Consider the following 15,671-nt stretch of genomic DNA (forward strand, 5'->3'; position numbering starts at 1 on the left):
GATTGCATTCCTTCCGCGCTGTGTGTCGCGACTACACAAGCAGAATAAAAGAAAGGCCAAATGCGTTTATCTCTTGACCGCGTTTCACAGTGCACAATCTCGTTCCTGGACATAGTATTGACTTTCGGCATCTCAAGCGGCGGCACATTTTGCTGCTCAAACTTACCCATTATCTGGCTCGTGCATTATGTGGCCTGCCCAGCTCCATTCTTCCTCTTAATGTCAACTGTAGAATATCGGATACGGAATATCGACGCGTGGCGCCAGCGCATATGTCTTCTCCACACAAATATCGGTGCTCTGGCTACGTCACAAAAATACGAAACTATGTCTACCAAGGCGAAAATAGTGAGCCAAGCGGGCGCGCGCCTCGTAGGTTCAAACCGCCATTCCGCGTGACGGGGGGGGAACGCATGGCGTGCGGGTGCGAGCTTTCAAGCGTTTTCGAGCGCGCGCCAGCGAGCGTTCCCGCGCCGGCAAGCGTTCGCGCGCCGACAAGCGTTCGTGTAGTTAGGCCTTAACATCGTTTCCCCTCCATTGCTTGTTGCGCAGGACCACCTGTCTCCCAGCAATACCGTAGAGCTATTGTTCCAGACTTGCGCCAAACTCGAGCTGCCCATCTGCGTCCAAATCACGGCTGTAGAGTACCTGGACAGGTACGTGCCGAATCTCCGTGGTTTATTTTTCTTTCATTAGGGACTCCGTGTGTCCATGTGCACTGCGTCTAAAATATCACCCTGCAATGGAGGGCTGAGACGCTTATACACAGCAAGCGCAGTTTAAACCTGACCATAGCGCAAACGTAGCACACAGAACGAGTTAAAATCGCCGTGTCGATAGTGCTTTGTCTTGTGTCCGGCATTCGCGACTGTGACCTCGTAGTACCTTGTAAACTTTGCCAACTAATCCATCCCATCACGCATCTCAAACTGGCGCTTGTTCATCTTTCCTTCGATGCTATGACGTATACTTATTTCGCGCACATTCTTTTCTTGTTTGCCAAATATGTTAAAAGGTCTGCGCTAGTTTAATGTATATCCTACGCCAATCTTTTTGTAACTCAGCTCTTGTATTTTTGACTTGTTTCCACTCTGCTTAAATCCCGAACAGCTAGTGTTAATTAGTAAATGAATCATTCAAAACAAATAGCGTCGTGCATCATCACCGCCCGGTGCCTGCGCGTGCAGATTCCTCGTGCAGCACGTGCGCGACCTGCGCAAGCAGCTGGGCCTTCCGTCCGCCTGCGCCGCCGTGTCGTGGGACAGCGTGGTGGGCCGGATGCGGGAGCAGGTGATGCTGCGCATGCTCTCCTGCATACAGATTGCCAGCAAGATGTTCTCCAGCGTCAAGGTGCGTGTTTATCGCACGAGCTGCATGCACGACGACGGCGGTCTGTTGACCTCTCGCGGGCTCGGTTCTCGACCGCATGTTCCGACTGCTATAGCGGAAATGCAGAGACGCTTGTCTGTGTGTGCGCCACCGAGCCTCATGTTATTGATCGCCGTGGCGATGGAAATTAAGCGGCAGCCTTCGAATGCGGCATCACTCGTAGCATCGGGCGTTGATTCGGGACTTTGAGTCCGCGCCAATCAGTCGATCGTTCAATCAATCATCAGTCAGTCGGGCAAGCAAGCAAGCATCTCCCGGCTGTGTTTCTCGACGTCGTTCCTGATACGTCCCTCTTTTTCCATTGTTATTTGCAAGGGAGAGAGAGCGTGAGGACAGTAAGCAAGAAACGGAACCCTTCGAGTGCGATAAGTTGTGATAAGTTGCATTTAGCGACTCTCAAGTGACGATAACTATCGCATATATTTCGCTCCCTTTCGCACCATGACGCATGAGGTTCGGTGAAAAAAAAGTAAACATCGAAAAAAAGAAAATGTGCGAGTGGTGTGTGCGCGCTGGTTCACAGATGAAGCGTGTGCGCATGCGGAAGCGCCATGCAGTGTGTATAGCGGGGACGCGCGGAAATTTCGCCTCCATTTGCGGTTTCGCTCGCTTTCGCTCGGCAAATGTGAACGTTGCCCGAATGATGTGTCGAGTGGTCTAACAACCAAGTGCGTGTGCTATTATGCATGATGTATAACAGTGACCGAGCACGTCCTTGTTTGATATCGATGCGCTAATTTTATTTGGGCAGAAAAAAATATTGTATACTCCATCGGAGATGACTTCATGTTAGAAGCTATACCACAACATTGCCTCGGTATACCCAAATCAGCGCTGCGTTACATTTTTGGCAAACTGCCGTGGTTGTATGCTCTACCGGTCGATGAGTGTGCACTCCCCTCTGATGCACTTGTTGTTCAGATGACGATTTCAAAGAAATTGGTTTTTCTACCTTTCTTCCCCTCCCCCTCATCATTTTTTCATGAAACTTGCGAAACGGGGCATCTTATATTGCGCATTTATTCTGGTAAGCGCGGGTGATTTGCCGGATGAGCGGGGTCGTAAACGTGAGCGGCCAGATTGGTGGCGCCAGCTGGTGTTGCAAAGCTCAGCCACATAAACACAGAACCAATTACTATATTCTTCTTAGCTGCTGGTGTAAATTTTTGACAGCGGCGTAATCGTGCTCACAATCACGCCGCTACCCAAAATTTGTACCAGCAGCGAAGCATAATGTAGTAGGTTACTGCAATTTTAGCTCTGTGTTTGTCTCGTTGAGCTGTACGTCACCAGGCGGCTGCATCGCTTCGACCGCTCACGTTTACGCCCCCGACCATCCGGCAATCCGCCCAAACCACCCCTGTTTGCCGGAATAGCGGACACGCTAAAGGTCTCTATTGGCGCGCACGTATTATCATGCCATAAGTAGGCCTAATCATAGTGCCGGCACCATGATTAGGCAGTATACACGGGACGCGTTCTAAATGAATAAGAAGTTTGCCTGTGTCGGTCGTCGCGTGAGGTGTTCTTGCGTTCTGTGCCGCCAAACGCAGCTTCCAACACCGCAACTGTTCGCCCGCCAGCACGCGGGGAAGTGCGTGAAGCTCGACGACAGCACTGCTGCATTTTGAATGGAGGCGGAATGCAAAAACGCTCGTGTGCTGTGCTCTCTGTGCAGCTGGTGGTGGAAATTAACTCGTAGCGCACGCCTGGTGGCGTATATCACAGACCATTGTTTGCTTTCGGACGGCTAAACCCAACGATACAATTTATATTATCCGCTTCGATAATAAGCCGTATTTGACGTTGCGACTTGATTGCCCCGCTGCGGATGTCGGGAATTTAGGAACGTTACAGTTTTGGAAGTGTTTATAATGTCTGGGGTTCGCAAGAGTGGTTAGGCCTCTAGGAACATGTATAGGTTTCGAAACGGCAGATAACTCTTGTAGTGGTCAGAAACCCTTCCTCGAGCTCTGCAGGTTCATAGGCATACGTTAATGGACTCCCGGCTTAATTAGGATAGTCACGAGTCACGTAAAAAAGTAACGCTTATGATTTGGTAAGTGACTGCAATCTTTTGCTTTTTTTTTCTTTCTTTCTTTCAACTTGCTGGAAGCATTTCGTCGGACTCTTTGTAGTAGATATACACGTGGCATGACAGAAAACAGCGCTTTTTCGAAGCGACAGTCCGACGGTCGAAAAGCGGTTTTATACCCAAATATTCACATATACCGGCTCAAATTTCGCTCCTGTGACGCGGATATGGGCGCAACACATGCTCTTTAGTGCGTGCAATCTTTCTATGTGATGAAGCGTTGAACTTTCTTACGAATGGCTTTTGTCAGACATGCCACAATAGCATTACTGTTTCTTTTTATGTTCCTTCAATGGAATAACCTTTTCAAAGATTTTACGTTTCGACTGTGCTTCTTTTTGTGTCTAGTTAAATTGTTGATTTAGAATGGGTATACATTGCATTCTAAATGACCAAACACTGATCTCAATTTGCACGTTTCTAGAACTTTCGGCCTGTATATAAAGAACGACCCAGTATGAGAAAACATTTAGGAAGTTGTGACGACACAACGACGTACTTGACGCACTTGACCGGGGACGGAGGCGAGAGGAATGGGGAGGGGGCTGGGTAGGCGAATGAATTTCTGGGGTAGGGAGGAGGGCGCGTGCCCGGTGTGTCTCCTCCTGGCTAAGCCACTGCAGCAAAGCACATGTCGCTGGCAAAAGCATTAAAAAAAAACAGTGCATATGGTCAAATTGGCCTAACTGCTAACCATAAAATCGCTTTTGCAGCCACTAAAATTATTAATAGGGCTCCATTGTGTTTCGTCAATTTGTGCTTTAGATCTGCGCGCCGCTGTAGGCCCATAAACTAGTACGGATATCTCCCATTCCGCGAAGGATCTTCACCGAAAAATGGAGATACTTAATTGCGTGTCAGCCCGCGCGAACGCCTTTTGTGTAGACGTGTGCCTCAGTCCGAAGGCCTTTGGAAGGGCCCGTGTGTTAGCGGTGTTAAACTCGATTTACAGCGTTCCTCCGAGGTGTCCTTCTAAAGGGGGCGCCACATCGTGCGTGATTGCGCCACGGTAACGGCGTTGCAGTATAACGGCGCGGTCCTTGCGGGGTGTGAATTGGACGCGCCGATGCCGTGACTGAAATGCGCCGTAAGTATTTATAGTCCATATTTCACTCGGTTATCGCGTTACCGAATAGACGCGATATCCGGGCGCACTACGATTGTCGAACGAGACCACGTGCCGTGGCAGCAGTGAACCTGCGGCCGCAAGAAAATCGGTCCCGCGCCCTGTCTGCCTATGTATACGATGACCGAAGAAACGGAAGCGTATATATAGTTCGAATTCTGGAAGACCAGCGCTTAGACGAAGGACACAGAGAATAAGAAATGAAACGTATTGAAAAGATCGAAGTTGGCTGAGTGTACGAGATGTTCCTTCCTATAAGATTTCAAATAAAAGGAATGCGTATCGTGCATCGCGCGTAGATAATAATAATATTTGGGGTTTTACGTGCCAAAACCACTTTCTGATTATGAGGCACGCCGTAGTGGAGGACTCCGGAAATTTTGACCACCTGGGGTTCTTTAACGTGCACCTAAATCTAAGTACACGGGTGTTTTCGCATTTCGCCCCCATCGAAATGCGGCCGCCGTGGCCGGGATTCGATCCCGCGACCTCGTGCTCAGCAGCCCAACACCATAACCACTGAGCAACCACGGCGGGTGATCGCGCGTAGATATATCATTTGCCGCGTAGTATCGACGTTTGGGATTAAGCTGCTCAGTAGAACGCTCGGATGTCTGCGGTCTTCTGTTTTACCGCGCCATATGTACAACGGCTCGCCGCTATCTTTCTTGCCCCCGTTCTCTGTCAACGGTGAAAGCCGGAAGCTTTCCAGGGTCTCTGTTTGCGAACGGCGAAACATCATGTATACGGTGAGCGCGCCGCTTCCGATTCATCGGCGATCGCGGAAAATACCGCGCCGCAGTGCGGACCACGCCTGGGGCCAAGGCCTTCGTGATCACGGCGCTCGGGCAGCGGACTTTGCACTGTGAGCCACCCGAGCGTGCGATAACTGGCGGCGTTGTTGCCGCGGCTGCCTTTAAAGGACGGCGACAAACCGATTCCTCTGGCGAGTTCCGCTTCTAGTGTGTATAGCGCGCAGGCACTCGACGTCGGGTCGCCGCGCCCGCAAGAAAGTGGACTCGTCTTGCAGACGCGTTGTTTTAAACTTTTGTGCCGGAGCGTGTCCTCCTCGTTGCCACCACTCCGGCTTACGGCAGGAGCAGCGGGAGTTGTCGTCGCAGCGAGCGAGCTACCTGCACGCACTGCGCCACCGTGGCACGTACGGCATCTGCTTCCGAAGACCCGCCGTATATACGTGAGTCTGCTGCCCTGTAAAGCTCCGCTGTAGACGGAATCTCTCGCTTTGTTTTTTGCTTTGTGCATGGGCGCGCGCGCGTGTTTTTATGTATTAAACACTATACGGAGGCTAAAGAGAAGCAATGAATCAGCTCAGACTGACTACGTATTGTTTAAAAACTCAATAAATGTACTTTTCCCGGTAACGGGTTCCATATTATAGAAGATAAAATGAAGGTGAAAGTTTTGTCGTGCCAAAAAAATGCGCTTGCACGCAATTGTGACGTCACAGTGGTTTTGAAACGTACCAGCCCCATAATCCAATTCGAGTTTAATACTTGTGCCACAATGCGATGTGCCATGTGAGGAAATTACAACGCTCAACCCTGTCAGAAGTTTAAAATATGGCGCACAACGCCTCAAGCAAACATCTTTCCCTGTGTGTTCTGTGTACTACGCAAATTAAGCTTTAGCCGTCAACATCACCGCTAATTATCGTCAATCAAAGCATCCGGTACGGAAAGCTTCGCTTAATAGATTCCCACAGTGCGCGGGATCTGCATAATTTTTAGTGGTTCTGATTGTACATATGCGAAAAATTTGTCTTGGCATTTCCGCGTTCGGGGCCTCCGCACTGTCCAGGTTCACCAACTCATGCCTTGCGAATATTGACAAGGAGGTTGAAGAATAAGATACCACACACGCAGCTGCATGCTGCGTGTGTGGTATGGTGTGTGTGTGTGTAAAGATACTGTGATGTCACAGCATCTTTTTTTTTTCCTATTTGCGACGCCGTGACTTAGTGAATGTTCTCGATGCTCGCTAAGTATTTGGCTGACCTATTACTTACTCATTGTAGTCCAGCTTTACCGATACGAAGTTATCTAAGCATGAGCAGGTACCGTCAACATCCATGACGTCACCGCGAGCTGGTGCGGGAACTTCGAGGCGGTGATTCATTTTTTTTTTCATTCTATTGCTTCACACAGTGGTTGCAGTTTTGGACAAATATGAAGTAGCAAAGGAGGCCCCGTAGTCAGTGAGTGTCTCGAAACCTCCTGTAGATGTTTCGATACAGTCATTTATACACTCAGGTATACATACGTCTTTCAATTTCGCGTCTTTTCTGGTTTGCGAAGCCTTTCACGCTAAGAGTGGCTGTTCCTTGGTAATGTGAATGCGTAACTTACTTTTACAGTTCGAATATATTTCTTTCTCTTTTCAAAGTGTGCTTTCAAGCTGCACCCACAACGGGGTGACAACGGTGACAACGGTGTCCTTCCTATTTGAGAGGCCCGCAGCGCAGGCGCTCTTCGAAGCAGCCAACCACTGTGTGGGAACCGCAGCGTGGCGGCCCAGGCTCAGTGGCTGTGGCGTTGGGCTGCCGAGCACGAGGTCGAGGGTTCAATTCCCGGCCGCGCTGACCGCATTTCAGCGGATGCGAAACGATAGGAAAAAAAAAAAAGACGCTCGTGTACTTACGTTTAAGCGCACGTTAGTGAATCCCAAATGACCAAAATTAATGCGAAGTCATGCCCCCTCTTCCCCTTTCTTTTATTCCCCCCGCAAAGTCCCTGATGCGAGTCGCTGCGCAGGACCCGGTCGTTAATCACCTCAATTTGATTTTAACAATTCACCGACGAATGTGAAATTCGAGCGCAGCTGTATACGTGTTCTCATTTCGCGGGATGTTGGCTAGCGCGGACAATCTATCTCGTTCGGCACGTTGCAAACAGCGCAGTGTGGTGCTACTGCCTCGCTAATCGGGAGATCGCGAGAGGCAGCGCGTGGGTGACGCGTGGGCGCGATTCACAACAGCCGCCGCAGACAGACCGCCACTCATGCAGCGCTTTGTTTACCTATATGGTATCGCGACGGCGTCATCGATGAACAGACGACGCGCGCTATTCTGGCCCACCTCGTAGCCATCGTCGCCGCAAAGCCCTTCTTGCGCGTCACTACGCTTTCATTCTCACGCTTTCGACATACCCCCATCCTCCGCGTTCAGCCTCATGGTTCCGCTTCACCCTCCTCCTTCGCCTTCCTCCTCGCGCTCTCTTCGCTATCGCGATCTTATATTCGCGTTCGCGCTTTCATCCTTCGCTATTCTCGTTCGCTCGGTTACGAGGAGGCCGAGGGACGACGCCGACGCATGCCGCAGGAACGGGCGGAGCTGCGCTCTAAAATAAATTCTGAGGTTGTACGTGCAAAAACCGTGATCTCGTTATGAAGCACGCCGTAATGGAGGACTGTGCAGTAAACGTACTCCAAATGCACGGCACAAGGGCGTTTTTGCACTTCGCCCCTATCGAAATGCGGCCGCCGCGCTGCTGGGATTCGATCCCGCGACATCGTGCTGGTCTTGGACCAGCACGATATTGGTCTTGGAACAAGTTTTGTTTTGGAGAGGTTTTGCTACCGAGCAGGCGTTGTCCATCCGGCGAGCTTAGTTTTCTAACAAAAAACAAAAAAAAAACGTGATGCAAGAGCTGGAGACAAAAAGTTGGAAGCGAAGAAAAATGAAGGTAATGTCAAGGTAATGGAATATTTAGGTTCCCGAGACCGCCCAGTCACGCGTCTGATAGTAGAATTGTTACGCAAATTCGCAAATAATTTTAAATATGCAAGAAATCGCTGAAAGGAAACCGGAACCTGACCACGCAGCCGAGCGAACCTCTTCGTGTGGCGTCACGAGTGTCTCCACCGGGAAAGACGCGCAAGGCATGCCGGTCTCGCCCGCTGGCAGCGAAGAGCATACGCTCGGCTGAATCGTGACCGCGCCGGGCCTTCGTGTGACAAAATAGGCAGTTTTAGTTTAGCGTACGCAACTTATAGCGTACGCCATACGCTAAGTGTAGCGTACGCTAAACAGCGCATGTTTTCTGCAACTTTAATTGGCCGGCGATATCTTCAAATCTCAGAGGCCATGTGCCGTCGTTGCGGCTATTTCCCGCCTGTAGCGATAGGTGGCGCTGACATCTCGAACGTTTCTTTTGTTAGGCTTTGTCTCGTTGTAAACGAGAAGCGATCTCGAAAACACAACGAGGTTATCCATAATACTCTGTCGTCGAAGCAGCCTAAGACTAAGCGAAAGCCGTTTACAGAATCATTTGGTATACGAACGAAGTGCATTTTACAAAAGCAACGCCAAATTCAATTCGAAGCGGGCAGCCGGGACCGCCGCCATGTTTCCCGCAACTGTCTACTACACCAGCTCTTCGGATCTGTCAAATATTGACAGTTATGATTCTGACGAATTCAGCGGTCACAAATCGCCGTTCGCATCCGACCCGCCCCCACGAGAGCCAGCGCCCATGCGCTACATATATTGTGCTGCAACATGAAGACTAAGGGTACCCCTAACCCCTGATCTTATACGTGCTGCTTGCTATTTTATGTGTTACACTCCTTCTCAAGGAAGCGTTTCGCATGCTCACTGTAAGATGTTGAGCACGACTTTCCGCATTCGTATCCCGCAAGAATGCCGCTGACAGTCCAAAGCACCGAACGGTGCATTTGTTTACATCAATGGGTACACCGACCACTCCTCGTTCGCTTGAGATGTAATGCTAGCCACTCAGCGGTGACATCAAATAATGACAGAACATATCAAAACAGGCAGATTTTGTACATGCTAGCACCGTTGCATCACTCTGAATCGCACTGATATGAGTGACCACACATCTTCGAAAACAGCGAGCGGGAGACCGTAGTACGGGGGCGTTATTATGCTGCCTACTTATCATTCTTCCTATTCTCTTCATGCATACAGTATGTTCATTAAAGTGGACATAGATGAGGATTTTGCGAGAACGCGTAGTTTTCTAGCGCAAACGTCGATGCCAGTATAGACACCGTTGGCAGCTGAACTACGCGATTGTTTACGTATCGAGGGGCCTACGCTTGCTGCCCATTTGGGATACGCGACAAGCAGTGCACCTCGGAAGCTAAGCAATGAGTCTGCGTGGCAATACGTAAAGGTACACCCATGTTCGTAGTCGCATTTAATTTAGGGAAGTGCCATTGAATGCGGCGGGCGCCTTTCCGTCGAGAACGGCAACGTACCGATGTCGATACGGCTCCGTGTCGTCGCTCCTCGCTTTTTGTGTGTGCACTGTACGGAATGAGGAATGGTTTATTTCAAATCCGTATGGTCAAAACTGTACCGCAGAAGGAGTTTTCTTCATCCTTATGGCTTAATTAGCTTCAGGTCAGTCGCTCAGGCCCGCCAGCAGCAGGCGCATGAACTATACGTAACTGTGACATAAAGGCTTAACCTCGGCTGAACGCGATCGGCATCGGCTCAAACTGTGTGTGCGGATGGCGAGGGCTGCAGTTCGCGCAGCCTACGTCTACAGAGAACAGAACTTCCCGCGATAGCAACTTCTCACGCCATGCACTAGCTCACGATCGTCGATTCCTCGACGCTCTCGTCACTGTCGTCTGCATAATCCCGGCATGCTCTGCATGGAACACTCCTGACGTCATGCGCAATGTGGCTTGTAACTGAGGAGGAGGTATAAGGTAAGGTGTTCGAGGCAGTCAATTAAATTCATTTGTGAAATATCTGCGCTACTCTCAAACCTGCCTTTTTGAGGACACGATGGAAGTGTTCAGATGAACGTACCCAGCGAATTTCATCGACATCCGTTGACATGGAAAAATCGCCGTAGTTGCCCGTTAATGAGGAGTTCTCTGTTTAATAAAAATTGCCAATGGTAAGTGAAAGCATGAGTACTAGTACACGTCTTGTAAAAAATTGAGAGAGAGATAGAGAGAGAGGTCGAAAATAAATTGACAAAATGTAATATAACTAAAGAAAAAGGACATTAGTATTCAACCGCCGGGTGTTAATAAATATACCAAGAAATAAATTTATGAAAAACTGCTTGTAAGAAATATAATGATTCAGGCGAGGGTATACATGCTTAATCTGAACAAATGCAGAATGCATATATATTTTTCTTATGAATGTAACCCTGGTATAATGAGTAGCTTCAAGAGTGCCCATTGAAACATTTGTGCGAAACGCTCAATAAGGCGCTTCTCATGTTTATGTTAGGCTTTCAAAATCCCATCTATGGTATCGTGCTACAGCGATAGACGGCTGTGTTTACAGTATTTACGTTTTTATGCACCTAAAAGCGCAATAATGTGTTGTGTAGTGGCCTAGTCGGTTCTGCTACATGGTGGGACACCCGCCGTGGCGACTTGGTGGCTATGGTGCTGTGCTGCTAAGCAAGGAGGTCGCGAGATCGAATCCCAGCCGCGGTGGCCGCATTTCGATGGGGGCGAAATGCAAGAGCGCTGGTGTCCCGTGCATTGGGCGCACGTTAAGGATCCCCGGATCGCACATTACTGCGTGCCTCATAATGAAATCGTGGTTTCGGAACGTAAAACCACAGAATTTAATTTTTAACGTGGCGAAATACTGCTCTGCGAAGCAATACTAGCGTGTAATACCAGCATGACAAGTGTTTAATACAGGCTCATTCACATATCCAAGATGCCTTTGGTTATGATGAAAAATTATCGGTGCTTCACATCATGCAGTAAAGTACTGTGTATGGAAAACCCCCAACTAGCCTAACAATCAACTCTTCTACAGTAAAGTACATTTTAAAAATACTGCAGCGCAAGGAACTGCGCTCTTCTCCCCATATGCACACGATGCGGCACCACAACGTCCGCTGGATGGGCAACCGAGCTACATATACAGGGGAATCATTCTTTTTTTTTCAAGTTTTATGGAACATTTAAAAATTGCCTGTGGCAGATAGAATAATTCTTGTCCCTGAGATGGATTGTTCGAAGAGGCATAAATTACTAGCACGATAAACTGAAACACATAGTCAACTAATTGACGCACACTCACTAACTTCTTAATTACTTTACAGCACATATTGCAATTTATGAATTGTAGCCGATGAGCTTGCAAGGCGTGTCCTCTCGAAATGAATTTTCAGGATGACACCAGTTTCGAGAGTGTATTTCCCAAAGTGTGGAACGAAATACATGGGTATTCCAGTTACTTTTTGTGCTTCAATACTTAAAAGAGCGTTTTGTTTAAAAAGTAGGTGGAACAACAGTGCATTTTTACGGCAAGTTTGATGGCACTTATCTACAAACTAGCGTCCTTCTGGAAATTAATCGCAAATGGATACGCCTTGCAAGCTCCCCGGCTACAATTCGAAATTTATTCAAAAGATAAGTGAATTTTTATTAATTAGTTGAATCTGTGCTTCGATTTCTCGTGCAGGTAATGTCCGCCTCTCTGAATAAACAAACTCAAGAACTACAACTTTGTTGTCTGCAACAGGCTAGTTATAAAAATTCCATCAAACTTACAAATGATCACCATGTATATAGGCCCTGAAATTTGCGGATACAGAAAGAAAGCAGCGCTCAGTGTCCACAGAATACATGCACAGCAGCGGTGTAGATATGCGAAGGGGAGAGGCGGGGTTGTCTTGGTGCCGGAGCACCCTACTCCCCCGCCGCACATCTGAAGAAACAGCTGTGAAACCAGATGGCGCCACCGCGCTGGCCGCTCACGCTTACCAGTGACCCCCTCGCGTTAGCCGGAATGCCGGACACGCTCAAACTCACTAAAACGACTCGCCTTCTTTTTTCTCCGCGGAATATCTTTCTTAACCAGGGTATCGCGGATTTGGAGCCTAGATGGCTGACGGCTCTGCTTAACTTCATCTCCCATGATTTTGGTTTATTTCTTATCAGTGCTTAGTCACGCCCAAAATTTCTTCGTAAATGATAAGCGTGCCGGGGAAGGAGAGGGGGGAGGGGAGGCAGCGCACAATATTGGTGACCAATCCGTTGCGGTCATCTCGCATTAGTCTCCAGACTCCACCCACCATAAGAGAGAACTGAACGGTTCAATTTTGTCCTGTGCGCAAAGAAAGAGAGGGACAAACGTCGCCCAATCAGTTTAGAAGCAGTCGAGCTGCGGGGAAGTTCAGTCGTGGTCACCCGCATCCGCGCGTCGTCCGTCTGTTTGTCATCGCCGCGGCGACTCTTTTGCCAGCCACCTTTGGAGTCATGCCGAAGTGTCCGAAACGTCCTTGCGCCTTCTTCGGAAAGCCGTCTCGAGAACGCCAGTACCTGCTGCACCCGCATGTCAACGCGGCGAGAACGGCCGCACCGAATCAGATTGGTCGTCGCCTACGCCGGGAGAAGCGCTACGCGGGGAGGTACGTGCCCTCGCTTGCGCCCGTGCGCGAGGAAGTCGGACCGGCGTCCGGAGGCGACGGCTCGGCCTCCGGCTCGTCGCAGTGGCTCCTGGCGTTCCCCGAGCCGGCCAGGTACGACCGTGGACCCCGCCACGTGCCGACCCGCCCGCGGAATCGCGGCGCGTGCATCGGTGCGGAGCGCGCGCGAAGCCGGCGTTCATCGGCCAAGTTCCTCGGAATGGCAGTCGACTCCTGGGTCTTCACCGCAGCGACACTCCTCGCGGTTGTTGGCCTCGTCGTGATGTACCTGGGCACCGTCGAAGCCGTCCGTTCCCACAAGACTGCTCTGAACCGCGGGGGGCTGTTCATATTCCTGGGCCTTGCAGTACTCATGGTGTCGGTGGTGATGTGCACTTTGGCCCGTGGTTCGGGTCGATCGGCTGCATTCAGGATCGCGCCCGCTGTCCCTCCCATTTGAAACATTGCGGACGTAACGGGGGACGGTAAAACGGACAGCTTCGTGTATACGTACCCCTGTGACTCCAGGTGCCGCTGTGTACATCTCTTCGTGTCGTCTTTGTCGATTGCTTGTAAACTGTCTCCCAATAAACGTGCATGTCTATCTGTACCGCTTGGTCTTCTTCCGCGATCGCGCGCGGCGTTGTATGCGGCGACCTTTACACCTAGCAAGAGCCGGCGTTGAGATTTCGCGCGCATGCATGAAGGTTCTGCATTTCAACGCTGCTCACACGTGGCGAAACTGCGCGTAATCTCTGCCGGTTTAGGAGGAGAGCAGAAGAGAGAGACCTGAATGGTTTGTGCTACAGCGCTATCTTTTAGGCAACAGATTTAGCTTTTTTTTGCTTTTTTACTCTTTATCCCGCGTGTAATTGCGACGACATCGTGTCTATGTTGTCATTCGACTTGCGTGGCGGAGCTGTGAATATATCACTGTACCGCGAAGTTTGACGGGACTCGCCGAGACCAGTTCCCGTTCGAAGCGCGGGGTCGTCCATTTTGGTAGCGTTGCTAGACGCATCCGTTTGAGGCTCCCTTTCACCGCTGAGGAGGAAAACAGAAGCGCGAACGAAACAGGCACTAGACCAGTACACAGGACTGGCGTCAGTCTTGTGTACTCGTCTCGTCCCAGTTTCGTTCACGTTTCTGTTTTGAGTTTGAGTTTATTCAACCACATGGCAGGTACATGAAAGTGCACATGAACGTGGTTAGGTGTGATGGGAAAAAAGCTGCACTTAACAGCTTGACTGGCCCCATCACCCGGAAAACAACATTTCATTACAGGCAGCGGAGAGCGACAATACAAAATTTATCCTTCTCGGTTATGAACCAACTGCCCCAAGAAAATATTTTGCTGTTTCTCATACACAAGTTTTATCCAGGACGAGTTTGCTCACAAGGTCACTAGACAGTGAAACATTTTATCGAAAAAAGTTCGTACAGGCTCACTTGGCTCCTTCGGTGGCCTCGTATCGCGCTGCAACACTCATTGCGGAAAAAGAAATATATATTTTTGGGCTATGTTGGGAAATAGCCGCTACAAGACAGACGTAAAACGTGTGCCGACAACAGAACTTTGCGGGACACGGTGTCCACGGCAAAATGTGACATTCTACTTCGTTAAGGCGTGACGTTTCTAATTTACTGAAACACTGTGTACGCCGCGAAGGCTACAGCAAACTGAAACCTTAAATCCAAGGCTGTGTGCTGAAGCTTCGCGGGAATTCATGTTTTCTGCGAATACCGGGTCCCGTAAGTATTAGTGGTGGCCGGCTGTATGATTATCGGACACTTTTCGGCTGGTTCCATTAGAAATTTTCATTTCATTTTTTTTTGTGTGGCAGTGTGCAGTGGCGAGCCATTTTGGAAAATCGTTAAATGGACTGCGCCAATGTATGGATTGTATGGGAACAGATATCTCGAAACTGCTGCAATACTTGGGAATCCAGTGACATGCTGCAATGCTCGGTAGTAGTGAGATGACATCGTTGCCGTTTAATTTATTGCGCTATAAAGGGAGGTCCTAGACCTCGAAACCGAGCAAATGCTGACAAGTCTCATTGCGCTCCGAGTGCGTTGAATTTTTCAAATATAACCTTCGCTTGTCTGGTGGCCGATAAACTGCGGTTTGCTGGTCATGATGCCGAATATACCTTTCGCGAAAAGGCAGCTCTAGAGATCTTTTGTAGCGAGAATGAGCTTGCGCTCATGGTAAAATCAAAGACGATTTCCCTTTGTAAAGAACTCAGTTTGAATAAGCTCGATAAGGGTATCAGCGACTACAAAGGCAGCAAGCCTCAATGTCCGCACTGGTACTACTCAGAAACCAGATGAAACTTTCAGGTTCATAAGTTATAGTGAAAATTATTTTTGGCAGCTGCTAGTGCATGCCTGCCCATGCCGTTTCTATACACTGTGTTGTCATTGCTACGCTACAGTTCCGGTCTAAAAATATCTACCAAGTAGCTCACCAACAGGTTTACGAAAAATGTTTGAAAGTTGACGCAGGTGAAAAGCCGCACAAGAACTAACTTGCTTTTCACTGCTGCATCTTAGCTTTGTTAAGGTCATTGGCTTCCCTTCGTAAAATATCAAGATTATACCGTTACCATTGTTTTTTTTTCTTTAATTCTTTACAGCCAGTCAGTGCCCTCATCACCCAGGCGCGTTCGTACCCCGC

At 49.3% G+C, this 15,671-nt stretch overlaps 1 protein-coding gene across 6 annotated transcripts in view; it reads left to right on the forward strand.

The window, feature by feature from the left end:
- The window catches only part of LOC135919909 (cyclin N-terminal domain-containing protein 1-like), a 201,724-nt gene that overhangs the window by 2,979 nt on the left and 183,074 nt on the right, over positions 1–15,671 (forward strand). For 4 of the 6 annotated variants that reach the window (XM_065453936.2, XM_065453924.2, XM_065453930.2 and 1 more), the window contains exons 2-3: positions 553–656; positions 1,188–1,350. In XM_065453936.2, coding sequence (XP_065310008.1) covers positions 553–656; positions 1,188–1,350 — 267 coding nt within the window. Of the gene's footprint in view, positions 1–370; positions 425–552; positions 657–1,187; positions 1,351–12,828; positions 13,571–15,671 lie in introns of those variants that run through there. The other 2 variants (XM_065453941.2, XM_065453956.1) reach the window with 2 other exon arrangements.

This window comes from Dermacentor albipictus, chromosome 2 (assembly GCF_038994185.2).
Source record: "Dermacentor albipictus isolate Rhodes 1998 colony chromosome 2, USDA_Dalb.pri_finalv2, whole genome shotgun sequence".
NCBI classification, from domain to species: domain Eukaryota; kingdom Metazoa; phylum Arthropoda; class Arachnida; order Ixodida; family Ixodidae; genus Dermacentor; species Dermacentor albipictus.